The 13,256-nt window shown below is 47.0% G+C and overlaps 1 protein-coding gene across 1 annotated transcript; it reads right to left on the bottom strand.

Moving 5' to 3' along the window:
- Positions 1 to 2,413: 2,413 nt before the first annotated feature.
- LOC117051736 (apolipoprotein C-II-like) lies at positions 2,414 to 11,787 on the bottom strand. The gene is made up of 4 exons (XM_033158372.1): positions 11,734 to 11,787; positions 9,655 to 9,721; positions 3,415 to 3,571; positions 2,414 to 2,637 (listed from the first exon to the last, which is right to left on the bottom strand). Exons 2-4 carry the CDS (start codon positions 9,704 to 9,706, stop codon positions 2,547 to 2,549), a joined length of 300 nt encoding a protein of 99 aa, XP_033014263.1. The 5' UTR covers positions 9,707 to 9,721; positions 11,734 to 11,787; the 3' UTR covers positions 2,414 to 2,546.
- Between the last annotated feature and the right edge of the window lie 1,469 nt (positions 11,788 to 13,256).

Here is a 13,256-nt window from a genome sequence, read left to right as displayed (position 1 = left end):
CTGCATTGGATTCTTATCTCATTATACATAACAAAGCCATCTTTAGCCATCTCACCCCTTGCCTTTCCCTGCAAGACTAATTGCAGCCGTTTAGAGTCGTCAACAGGTTTTCCACACTTATCAGCCTATCACCCATTCCCACCACCCTTCTGAGTAATACCCCTCCCCACTCCCCCACTATATTTAAGGATCTGGTGACTTCTGTTTCAGTGTATCTGAAGAAGTGTGCATGCACACGAAAGCTCATACCAGGAACAAACTCAGTTGGTCTCTAAGGTGCTACTAGAAAGAATTTTCGATTTTGTTTTGACTATGGCAGACCAACACGGCTACCCACCTGTAACTGGAACTCTGGAAGATATCCTCATTCTTGCTGTGAAAATAGTCCCAGAATTCTGTTTCCTTGTACTCCCCTTGTACTACACCACTGCAAATTTGTCTCCTAAGCAAACAGGGTGGAGATTAAACAGAAAGCCACATGTATTAGTGTATGCCATGCTACTGGACCATCGTAGGATGTTTCAAAGCTCCCCACAATGGCAAAACCAAGAAGCCACACTCTCCAATTTCTTAGGTTTTTAACCACATATTATTTCACTTGTGCGATTTTCTCCAAGCCCTGGAGGTGGCGCTAGGCAGCAGGACATGTTCAACTGAAGCAACGGAAGCCTCATCGGTGATGATGCAAACATACCCACTGTGGTTTTAACCCAGTGTCAGGATCTGGGAAGGTCCCCCAAAGAATCACAGCTAAATATCTGTGACAGATGGCCCTCTAAGCTCTGCTTAAAAACCTCCAGGGAAGGAGAGTCCACCGCCGATCAGCTCTTGCCACCACAAAGTTCTTCCTGATGTTTAGTCGGAATCTCCTTTCTTGTAAACTTGAAGCCATTGGTTCGGGTCCTAGCTTTGGGAGCTGCAGAAAACAAGCATGCTCCATCCTCAGTGTGGCGGCCCTTGAGATGTTTGAAGATGGCTTTGATACCTCCTCCCATTCTCCTCTTCTCCAGGCTAAACACACCCAACTCCCTCAACCGTTCCTCATACGGCTTTGTTTCCAAATGCCTTTACCATCTTGGCCACCCTCCTTTGCACACCTTGCACCTTGTCCGTATCCTCTTTAAATGGTGGCGCCCAGAACTGGACACAGGACTCCAGGTGTGGTTTGACCAAGGCAGAAGAGAGCGGAAGTATTACTTCCCTTGATCCGGACACTAGACTGCAGCCTAGAATAGCATTCGCCTTGTTTGCTGCTGCATCACTCTGTTGACTCATGTTCAGCTTGTGGTCTGCTAAGACCCCTAGATTCTTTTCACATGCAATGCAGGCGAGACAGATCCTCCCCCCCCCCAAAATACTATATTTGTGTGTCTGATGATTTCAAATGTAGAAACTTACATTTGTCCCTGTTGAAATGCATAGTCAGAATGCTGGGAATTCTAGCTCCCTCTGACCTCGTGATATCTGCCCAAAGTTCTTAAGGTGACAGAATGAGTGGCAGGGAGGGGAAGTTGGTGGGTGGCAGAAATTAAAGTCCGCTTGCATTTAAAGGAGAACTTACCTAACTTGTGCTTTCCGAAGCACTGCGCGAATCAAATCGTAACCATCCTTCGCGCACTTTCCTGAATTTTGCAGCGAGTCCTCGAACCAGGTAATGTGTACAAGGATGCAATACGCTGATGTTTGCAAAAAAAAAAAAAAGGAAAAAGCATGTGCTGGTGGAAAATAATGCACGCCAGAGATAGAGTTAGAAATTGTTATATCGTTATATTTTTAAGTAAGTGATAAGAGAAGGTAAGAATATTGTTGTTATTAGAAGTAGATTAGATATTGTTTAATTGGGAAGTTACTTAAGATATTTGCAAGGGACGCAGTAGGAGGAGACAGGAGGAAGTCCTATTAAGATGTGAGGAAAATATAGGTTGTTTAAAATAATAGCTTCTTTTGTTGTTGTTGTTGTAATGTTTTGTATGTTTTCTTTTTTAATGTTGTTTGTTTGAATTGTTTTTGTTGTTTTTTGATGTTTTGTTTAAAAAATTTCTAATAAATATTATTATTTTTTAAAAAAGGAAAATAATGCATGCCAAAATGGCTTCGCAAAAAAGGCGTCATTATTGTTTTGTCGTTGCAATTTATTGCGTGCCCATCGCACAAAATTGCATTCAAGAATGTGTCTGTTGGGATACATTCACAGTGAGAAGCGGGTGAATTTCCACGATGCCCTTTTAACATAAATAAATAGAATGCAAACTGATGTGGAAGTGTGGAGAACTCATCTAGAGACTGGAGAAAAATGAGGAGCTGAGAGAGAGAAAAAAAACCCCTGAAATGCCTCTCCTTGTTTTTTTAGGTCATCGGTTGAAATGTCAACACTTTCCTCCCTCCCAAAGAAAGAATGCGACTCACAAATGAGCACTTCAGCAGGAAAGGAGCTTTATTCATTTCCTAAGCATTGGAGCATCTTTACACGCAAAACGTATGAAAAAACGAAGGCTTCCCCGAGCCTCAGCGACTAGTCTCTGCAGAAGGGAGAAAGCTGGACGACATTAACTCTCACTTTGCATCAGGTGGTAAACTTGGTCGGAGAGTATGTCCGTGTAGGTCCTAATCTTTGACATGCTGCTTTCGTACATATTTCTGGAAAAAGGATAAAGGAAAGAAGGGTTGAAGGTGGGTAGCCAGTGGCCACATCCACACCATATATATATTTAAAGCATAGTGACATCGCTTGAAACACTCACGGGGTCCCCTTTTCCAAAGAACTCTGGGAGATGTAGTTTGTTAAAAGTGCTGGGAGTTGATAGGAGACCCAGCCCCTGTTCCCCTCACAGAGCAATAATTTACAGTGTTCCCTAGGAAGAGGGATTGACTTGCGAAACCACTCTGTGAACTGTAGTTCTGGATGGGGAATAGCGGGCCTCCTAACAACTCTAGGCACCCTTAACAAACTACAGTTCCCAAGATTCTCTGGGGCAAGCCATGACGGTTTAAATTGGTATCATAGTTCTGCAAATACAGTGGTACCTCAAGTTAGAAACGCCTCAGGTTACAAACTCCGCTAACCTGGAAGAGTTACCTCGAGTTGAGATCTTTGCCCCAGGATGAGAACGGAAATCGTGTACCGGCGGTGCAGTGGCAGCAAGAGGCCCCATTAGCGAAAGCATGCCTCTAGTTAAGAAACCGTTTCAGGTTAAGAACGGACCTCCAGAATGAATAAAGTTCGTAACTAGAGGTACCACTGCATAGGTTCTGAACTCGGAGTGGACCCATTGAAATTAATAGATCTGAGTTAGTCATGTCCATCAGTTTCATGGAGTCTACTCTGAGTATGAGTAACACTGGCTACAACCAGAAATTATTGGAAAGCCTCCCTCCGCCCACCTCCTCTCTGGTTGTCCCCTGCCTTATCCTCACATTATTGGCTTTGTGACTTCCAGATTTTGGATTTTCTCTAGCCAGCCCTGGGCTGTGCTGGAAATTTGACTCCAGGCGCCTGTGACTTTCTCCTTAACTTGAGCGAACACTTCCGGCTCCTGGGCTTCTCGTTTCTGAACGCGAAAGCTGGAGACTTCTGCAAAAAAGGCGAACAGAAAAGGAAAAAAAGGTAAACTGCTAAGATTTTGGGGACCAATTGCTTTATTTATGGTTTGCGTTTCTCGGGTGATTGAAACGGTGACTTTTGTTTTGAAGTTATTGTTCAAAGAGAGACGTAAATTCATTAAGGGAAATGAAACCACGGTGTGTTCAGTTTGGGCCTTCCCTTATGACCAGGGCCAGTCCATGGCATTTTGCTGCCTGAGGCAGATGACAAGATGGCGCCTCCACCATTCTGTATACAGAGGGTGACTGGGCTGGCTGTGAAATCTTACTTTAAAGGCGGCATGTGGATAACATCTTCCCGCACACCTGAGGGCAGTACGCTAATTTAGGGGGTACCCTGTCAGAAATACCTCGGATTCACGTGGATTGCGAACTTGTCGTGTCTCCTTTAATTATGTGCCCAGGCGGAGACCACCCCCACCCCCCACCCCAAACCCAAGAGCCACCCGGAAGAAATGGAGGACTCATGCCAACGTGTTATGGGATTCAGTTGGCCACAACTTCATTTAAACTTTCAGATTTAGGACTTCCGGCGAGGTCGCTGCCGCGGGCGGTCGTGGGTCGTCTCGGCTCCGTCTTGGTCCGAGACGAACCAGTCCAGCCCGGGGGTTGGAGCCCCGCTACCGCTAAGCGGGGCTCCGGTGAGGCGCGGGAAGAGCGTCCCGCGCCTCGGGCTCCCCGGCAAGGCCCGCTAAGCTCTGCGCCCTTCCCTCGCTCCCCCTGTAAAGGGGGAGTGGGGGTGAAGGGAATGCGAGCTGGGCCATTAGGGGAAATGCCCCAACCGGGCGGAGAAGCGGCATGCACTGGCCGCGACGAGCGACAACGTTCTCCCTGCAGAAGTTAAAAGGATTTGAAGCCCGGCGATTGTGAGTACTTAATTGCACTAATTTGTGGACTTAACAACTTAATGACCCGGGAGATTACAGGCAAAGGAAGCCTGCCTCTTTCACTTCGGAGATAAGAAAATAACGCTTCACTGATAGACTGTTGCTACAATGATGGATACAAAGTTTTGACTTTTTGCTAAGTGAGACTATTGAGATTTCCCTTTGGGGAAGGAGGATGGAAAATATCTCCCTTTAAAATTGTGGTTCTTACGCCCCGGTTTCGGGAAAAATGGCGATGAAACTTTGAGATGGAGAGGAAAATTACTGGTATTAAGATGGAGGAACACTGAAATAGAAACTGAAATTCGATATCTATGCCCGTCTCCACCATGTTGGGCTTTGTCTTTGAACTTGTTTTGAACTCTGGACTAACAGAGGAGGAAAAGATCATTTTCCTGAATCTGGAACTACTTAATGAGAAATTGAGGGTCTTGAGTGTGGGCATGAAAAAAGATGTGTTGCCTACGGAGGAGACCTTCCAGGTGTTGGACTCTATTGAAGAAAGCCTTGGCAAAGAGCTGAAGGGGATGATAGACGAACTGTCTGAGATGGCATGGCGGCTTCGACAAGAACCGTCCCTTGGGGGTGGCAGACCCGGGACGGAGAAAATTGCTATATCCAACCCCCGAGGTGAGAGCTCGGGAGTGAGGGACCAAAAATTTAGATACCTACAGATGGAAGAAGAATACAATATTAAATTGGAGAAGCTGGAAGAAGATCGATTGTGTACCCGGATGCTCGAGGCAAGGATTGTTATGGACTTTGTTTGGATCTATGGACTTTTGAGAAAAAAGGACACTCTGAGAAGTGGTTCCAGTGCAAGGCGGAGAAAGATAGTGGACAGAGGGGGGATAGGGTGAAATGTATTAAGGGTAAAATATAATTGATTGGTTATGGAACTGAAATCAGGGGGTTAAGATACTAAGATCTTTTTGTTTTAAGAAGTAAGGGGATATTTGGAATTTTTTTTGTTATTAGCAGCAGTTTAATGGGAAAAAGAAGTTAGTTTTGATAAGATATAAGACTAAGATTTTAAGAATGTATTGTTATTAATTACTATGAAGTTCACAATTTGATATGATTTTGCTCAAGAGAAGAGGTAAGATATAATTGCAAATGGAAGACAAGAAGAAGTGAGATATAACCGTAATGTGAAAACAAGATTTTAAGAGATTTGTTTAGATTTTTGCTTTATAGAATTTAATTTTTTTTTTGAGAGATGAAGTTATTAAAATAGTTTTTGTATTTGGAACCGAAGCAGAAAAGGCAGGGGAAGTCACCGTAAAAGATTCGAAATAAGAATTTTTTTTATGAATTTGGATAAGGAAAAGAATCTTGTTATGTATATGTTTGTGTTAGTATTTGTTTTATATTAATGTGGGTGGGTGATGGTTTAGGTTGATGTGGGTGTGGGATTCTTTGTTCTGAAAAATACCAATAAATTCTTCATAAAAAAAAAATAAACTTTCAGATTTAGGAAGACCTTGGCTTAGGCATTGGGCGTGTATTCCTCCCAGTCCCCAGCCAGGGATCTGAAGAAGAAGAGGAGTTTGGACTTGGTATCCCGCCTTTCACTCCCCTTAAGGAGTCTCAAAGCGGCTAACAATCTCCTTTTCCCTTCCTCCCCCACAACAAACACTCTGTGAGGTGAGTGAGGCCGAGAGACTTGAGAGAAGTGTGACTAGCCCAAGGTCACCCAGCAGCTGCATGTGGAGGAGCGGAGACGCGAACCCAGTTCACCAGATTACAAGTCCACCGCTCTTAACCACTACACCATGCTGGCTCCCTGATTTGAGGCACATCAGGGTAATCATATCTGTCTGGGAAGTGGGCTGGCTCTGGAAGACATTTGTTTACGCAGGGTGCCCGCCCCCATTTCACCACAACACTGGGGAGTGCACTGACAACCTTTCAGCGTATGGCCAGTGACTCCCCTCCGACTCAGCCCCTTTAACAGGGAACCCTGGGATCGCCGCTGTGGGGGCGTGCATCACCACTTCAGGGCCAGATTTAGGTTTGATGAGGCCCTAAGCTACTGAAGGTAATGGGGCCCTTTACCAGCTGTCCTTTGTCAACAACAAATTGTCGTTGTTTTTTGTGTTTAATATATGCTATATGGTAATTTATGGACCTGATAGGTATCTCAAGCCATTTGCACATGTTGCCATGCAACCAGTCCATGCAGAATGTAGGCACCCTATATATAGAAATGAGCAAAACAGTGATATTTTAGAGAGCAGGCTAGCAGGCGGGGCCCATTACTTACATCATCGGAGCCTACAACAACACAAAACACTGTTGCTGTATGTAGGTTTTATTCTATTTGTTTTTTATCTTATATTTTGGAAATGTACATCCAGGGGTTTTTTCCCCTTTAATTTTTTTGGGGGGCCCAAGAGAGTGGGGCCCTAAGCTATAGCTTGTTTAGCTTATACGTAAATATGGCACTGCCACACCCACACCCCATTTAGTTGTGCCATCTGCCAAGGGGAAGGCAAAACCTGCCAATGCAGGGAAATTCCTTCCCGGTCCCTTAAGAGCAACCATCCTAAGACCGTAGCAGTGCCCGCAAACCCGTAAAAGAAGTAAACCTGTAATAAAAGAGCATTAAACAAAGGGAGGGGAGGGTGGGCGAAGCTCTGGAGCTGACTGTGCGCTCCCAGGTAGGCTCCGCCCCTTTCAACTGCACGAAGAGCTCCGCCTCCTTCCGCCACAGATAGGTTCACTTGGACTGAGGTTTGGAGGGAACCTCAAAGGGTTGTGACGTGGGGAGACGGACCAGGAACTTCTGCCGTTGTCACAGGGATTGGGGCGCCACGAGCAGCCACGCAAAGGGCTCCCTCCGGTTTTGATGGGACAGCGGTCATTCCACTGTGGCGTTCGCTTCCAGCTGCCGCTGCTGCCCTCTCTTCCGTAAATCTGGAGATTCCCCATGCAATCGGTGTAGTTCTCCGGATTTTCAAAGCCAAAGGAATCTCCGGATTTAAGAAGGAGGAGAAAGTGTGACATGGAGAAGGGGGGAGGAATTCAAGGAGATGCAAGGAATTGGCAATCCATATTAAGTCAAGGTATGGACGGGCCCATATCCCTCAATGGGGAGGAATGGCCAGGGGCCCTGGTAAAAGGTAAAGGGACCCCTGACCATTAGGTCCAGTCGCGGATGACTCTGGGGTTGCGGCGCTCATCTCGCTCTATAGGCCCAGGGAGCCGGCGTTTGTCTGCAGACAGCTTCCAGGCAGGGCCGTCTCGTCATACGGGCAGGGTGGCGTGGCGTGCCAGGGCGCCGGGCCCCCCAGGGGCGCCCCCGCGAGCCCGCCGGCATACTGGACGCCCCCTCCCCAACCCGCCCCCGTCCCCACGGGCGGGCGGGCGGGCGCTCGTGCGCTGGCGGGCGAGCTACAAGTCGGCCGCCCTCTGGAGCCCCAGCTGGAGCACTGGGAAGGGCGCGCAAAGCCCCACGCCGCTCCAGCACCACGCCCCTCATCCCCCGCTCGCCCACCCCCCCCTCCTGAGGGGCAGCCAGCGCGGGAGGGAGGCGGGCGGAGAGGAGGCACGCCGGGGCGCCAAGGGATCGTCGCGCCACGGCGGCCGATCCCTTTAAGACGGCCCTGCTTCCAGGTCATGTGGCCAGCGTGACTAAGCTGCTTCTGGCGAACCAGAGCAGCGCATGGAAACGTCATTTACCTTCCCACCAGAGTGGTACCTATTTATCTACTTGCACTTTGATGTGCTTTCGAACTGCTGGGTGGGCAGAAGCTGGGACCGAACAACGGGAGCTCACCCCATTGTGGGGATTCGAACCACCGACCTTCTGATCGGCAAGCCCTAGGCTCTATGGTTTAGACCACAGCGCCACCCACATCCCTAGGGGCTCTGGAGGAACAGCCAAAGAACTGCCATCATTGTCCCCCCCCCATCACCTGAGCATCTGCAGCCTGAGACAGTTGTCTCAGTATGCCTAATGGCAGCGTTGGTCCTTCTTACAAGAAGTAGCGATGTATGAGGTGCAAGCTTTTTACATTTAGATCGTCGGCAATATATAGTATTTCCATGAGGACTAGTGGCAAATTATAGCTTTACCAAAAGCTTAAAATGCACGTTTTTCACTTCCACGTGTCTCAGTTCAGCATGTCATTAATGCCAAAAGACACGTCTCACTCCAAAAAATGTTAATGTTTTCAAAACGAACCGTTCTCATGGTCAGATTCTGATTAAAGCTGCCACATTATATAGTTCAGAATATATGATAGTACTGTTGCCACCGACTCCTCCCCCCAGGCAACAATTCAACAGGTGCTAGTTGGGTGACCACCTGCAATTGAGGATGGGGCTCCTGTACCCTTAATTAGGGTTGCCATATGTAAGGATTTTGGGGTGCCCTGGTTTTTACTTTTTGAAATATGGCAACCCTCTACCTTAACTGTGCAAAAAATTCAGAAGTGCAGCTTATCCTGCAAAGAGAACCAAAAGGCTGAAGCAGTGACATTTCCACCTTCCACATAAATCTGCATTTTATCAGCTTAATGGGGTTTAAATGCACACAAACGGTAAAAAGTGCAGGGAGCTTTCGGATTCATTGCAACCCTTTGGGATGTACCCTGTTCGAGGGCCCTTTCGCCTGATCCTAGCTGCCTTTTACACTGCACATCGAAACATAAAACCATTCGTGATTTCCACTTTATCGGAGACCGAAACACAGTCGCCAACTGTTGTGCACACCACAAACATTTAACACACACTTTTTCGCCGCCCGCCAAAGCATCCTGGGAACAGCGCATCGTTAAACTATGGAATTCTGTCCCACAGGAAGCAGTGGTGGCTTTAAATGAGGATTGGACCAATTCATGGAGGTGAGAGGCTATCAGCGGCTACTGGCCAAAATAGCTATGCTCTGCCAGCTGCTGGGAGCCACAGGAGGAGAAATGCTCTTTTGTTCAGGTCTTGCTTGTGTGTTTGGCATCCGGATGGCCGCTGTGTGAACAGGATGCTGGACTAGGACGGGCCATTGGCAGCTTCGTATGTTCTTATGATTCACCCCTCACCGAGCTACGGTTCCCAGCAGCCTTAACAAACTACAAATCCCAGCAATTTGGGTGCGTGCGCTTTCAGTGTACAGACACCCACATACAGACATGCCTTCTCAAATCGGCAATCGGAGGAAACTTGCCTGAGCAGAATAGCACCAACAGGATCGACACGGCCACAAGTTTCAGATCCATTTTCACAACCGCTGCCTAGGATGTCAAAACACAAACATTCACTTTGGTAAACCGAGTTAGGAAACAGGCAAAGCTGAGCCCCTCGCGGGATATAGCTGGTTCTGCGGTTTCCCAGCCAAAATAAATCCTCCCCCCTGCAGCTCAGTCGGTTAAGTGCGAGACTCTTGATCTCAGGGTCATGAGTTTGAGCCCCACGTTGGGCAAAATAATCATACATTGCAGGGGGCTGGACTAGATGACCCTTGTGGTCCCTTCCAACTCTATGATTCTATTATTTTTATTTTACTTAAAAAAAGAGAGAGAGAGCCGGTGCTGGAACTAGACTGTGGAGATACATTTCAAATGCTATGAAGTTCACAGAATGACCCGGGGCCAATCACTGTTTCTCGGTGCAACCCACCTCACAGGGTCGTTGTGAGGATAAAGGAGTGGTGGTCGTGGATGAAGGGCAGGGCACAAGATGGCAATCGATATCTTATTCATCCCTATCCACTTACTGCGGAGTCCCTGGCGTTGCCGACCCAACGGCCATGATATGTGTTTGCTGAAACATTTTGAATCTCACAAATAAAACATTGCCAGATAAAACACAGTCCTTTCTCATCCTCTGTGCTAGGAGGGAGGTTTGCACTGTTCGGGGTTTTTAAGTTTAATTCAGCCAAATGAGCAGATTCATCACACACACAAAAACATTTTGCTTTTGTTGATGGAAGGCAAACAACTCTGGCAATAGAACAACACGGTTGGGAGACATTTTTCTACCCTGCAGTATTGATTGATTGATTGATTGATTGATTGACAAGTGGGGACAGCTGCTGTTGCATTCTGGTCCTGCTTGCAGGGTAATGTGCATTCTGCAGTGACCTCCTTTGCAACGTCTTATTTTGAAATCTTTCAGATGGTATTTTAAGCTTACTTGTTGATTTGCATCGTCTTGAATGTATACTTTATATCTGATTTTCTTTTGCAATGCTTTATTCTGGATTGGTTTTTTTTTTAAAAAAAAAATTCTATTGGATTTTACGTTACAAATTTAAATTCAAACATTAAACACCAACAGCCTCATTTAGGATTCCCTGAATGTTTCAAGTTCCCTCCGTTGTTCTGTGGTTACCATTGTCAATCTTTTTTTCTTTTCAACCGCTTCCTTTAATTTTCTCTATTTGTTTTTTTTTTTTTTAAAAAAAGAATCCATTTCTACCATAGTTTTTCGTACTATGCTGGATTGTTTTATTTGACATTCCAGCGGAGGTTGTAAACCGCTTTGAGATTTATTTATTTTTTAAAATATATAAACCAGTGTAGAAAATGAAAACAACAATTTTATTGGTCCTAAAAGAACAGGATGCTGGACTAGAACATTTCGACCTGATCCAATTAATCTTCTTATGTGCTTAATGAAGCTACCATAAATCACATTCACAGTACACATTTCGAGGTATAATGCTGAATGCTGCCATCCAGTAAAGCCGAGGTGGGGAACATCTTCAGATGCTACTGGACTACAACTCCCATCATACCTGACCATTGGCCATGCTGGCTGGGGCTCATGGGGGTTGGAGTCCAACAAGGCATCTGATAGGCCATAAATCCCCCAGCCCTGCAGGAAGGGCTGCAGACTTTTCAATAACCTCTGCCTTTTGTATCTCTGACATCTGTCCGAGATGCAGGGATTAAGCAGGTGAAGCTCTCCCTGGCATTATATATTTAGTGGGAAACGCGGGCCACATGACCCAGAAGCTATACGCCGGCTCCCTCGGCCAGTAACGTGAGATGAGCGCCGCAACCCCAGAGTCGGACACGACTGGACCTAATGGTCAGGGGTACCTTTACTTGCTTTGTTTCTGCATGGAAACACGTTAAAGCCACAAGAGCATGTCCGGTGGAACAGACTCCCACAAGATCTAGGTGAGATTCCTGCACCGCAGGGGGTTGGACTACATGACCCTTGGGGGTGGGGGGTCCCTTCCAGCTCTACAATTCTATGATTCTATGAAATACGGCGGCTAGTAGAAATGGAGACTTACCTCTCAGTTTAAATTGCCGCGTTCCTTCTTCTTTGCTGTTAGGGAGACCTAAAACTAAGCACAGAAGATATACAGGTAAACAGTAAACAGAGCCCATTAGGGACAACGCTTCTTCCCGTTTCGGAATCAGAGGTCAGCCCTTGACCTCCTTAGAACAAGAATTCCAAAAGGCCTGTTTGGTTTCCTCTCGGAGGCCATTGCATCGCACAGTCACATTTCCTATCTTGTTCTCAGATATGCAAAAATGTAAATGGACTGTGGGCAAGGCATCCAAGGATAACAGACAACTTTTTTTTTTTAAAGTTGGGGGAATTATAACACCAGTTCCTAAATTCTGCAACACTCCCCCTCCCCTGGCATTGGTCCCTGGGTCTCAAAGGAGCACATTCTTATTGTGGTGGATCTCCCCGTTGGGTCCTGGCGTGGCCTCAACTTCCTCATCTGTCGCATGGGTGCAAGGGCCAAACACGCCGACGGCTTTTCTCCCCCATTTCCCTTGTCAAACCTGGCACCTGTTGGTCTTTCCAAAGCTACAAGGAAGATGGCCGCAGAGTTAAGCCCCTGAGTAGACAAGCACACTCACTCTCTGCAGCCGCCGTCGTCTGTGTTACCCTTCCCTGTTCCCAGAATTAGCCACCGCACATTTATATGAGGCGGCGCTCTTGCACCCACAGCCCTCTTCCCCCACCTTCTCCCACAATCCTCTGGCCAAACGGCACATCCCCTGACGTGTCCAAAGTTCAAGCAAACAGGTCTGAGCTGCAACACCGATGGATGAGAGTTTCCAGCGAATATTCGCCTTTGTGAGCCAGCAGGCTGGGGGGCTCAGCTGAAGAAGAGTTGATAAAGTTCTCCCATCCATTACCAACTTTGGAGCCCCAAGAGTTTAGGACATGAAGTAGAGCCCTTCTGGATCAGGCCAAAGGTCCATCTAGCCCAGTGTTTCCCAAACTTGGGTCTCCAGCTGTTTTTTGAACTAATAATAATAATAATAATAATAATAATAATAATAATAATAATAATAATTTATTATTTGTACCACTGGCCCTGCTAGCTAGGGATGATGGGAGTTGTAGTCCAAAAACCACTGGAGACCCAAGTTTGGGAAGCACTGATCTAGTCCGACGTCCCGTTCTCACAGTGGTCAGATAGATGCCTTTGGAGGCCCCTCTAGGAGTGCAACAGCGCTCTCCCCATCTTGGGATTCCCAGAAACTGGTACCTAGAGGCATACTGCCCCCAACAGGGGCTATTAGCCACTGGCAGCCACCCAGGGATTGGCTTAATCCGTATGGAACCAGCCCTCCATATTAGCAGCTTAAAATGCAGTGAGGTCACTGGAGGCAGGGATGTCTTCACCTGATACACAGGACCTCCAAGGGTCCCGATTTTCCAGGGACAGTCCTGGAATTACAAAAGCCATCCCTGCTTCTGATTTGATCCCAGAAGGTCCTTATTTCCCCTGCCAGCACTGAGGTCTGGGAGCAGAAAGAGCCGGCGCTTGTCCCAAGTGATGACGATGCC

This window comes from Lacerta agilis, chromosome 8 (assembly GCF_009819535.1).
Source record: "Lacerta agilis isolate rLacAgi1 chromosome 8, rLacAgi1.pri, whole genome shotgun sequence".
In the NCBI taxonomy this organism is placed as follows: Eukaryota; Metazoa; Chordata; class Lepidosauria; order Squamata; family Lacertidae; genus Lacerta; species Lacerta agilis.
The sequence above is the reverse complement of the archived record's forward strand: the minus strand, read 5'-3'. Positions and strand labels throughout refer to the sequence as shown.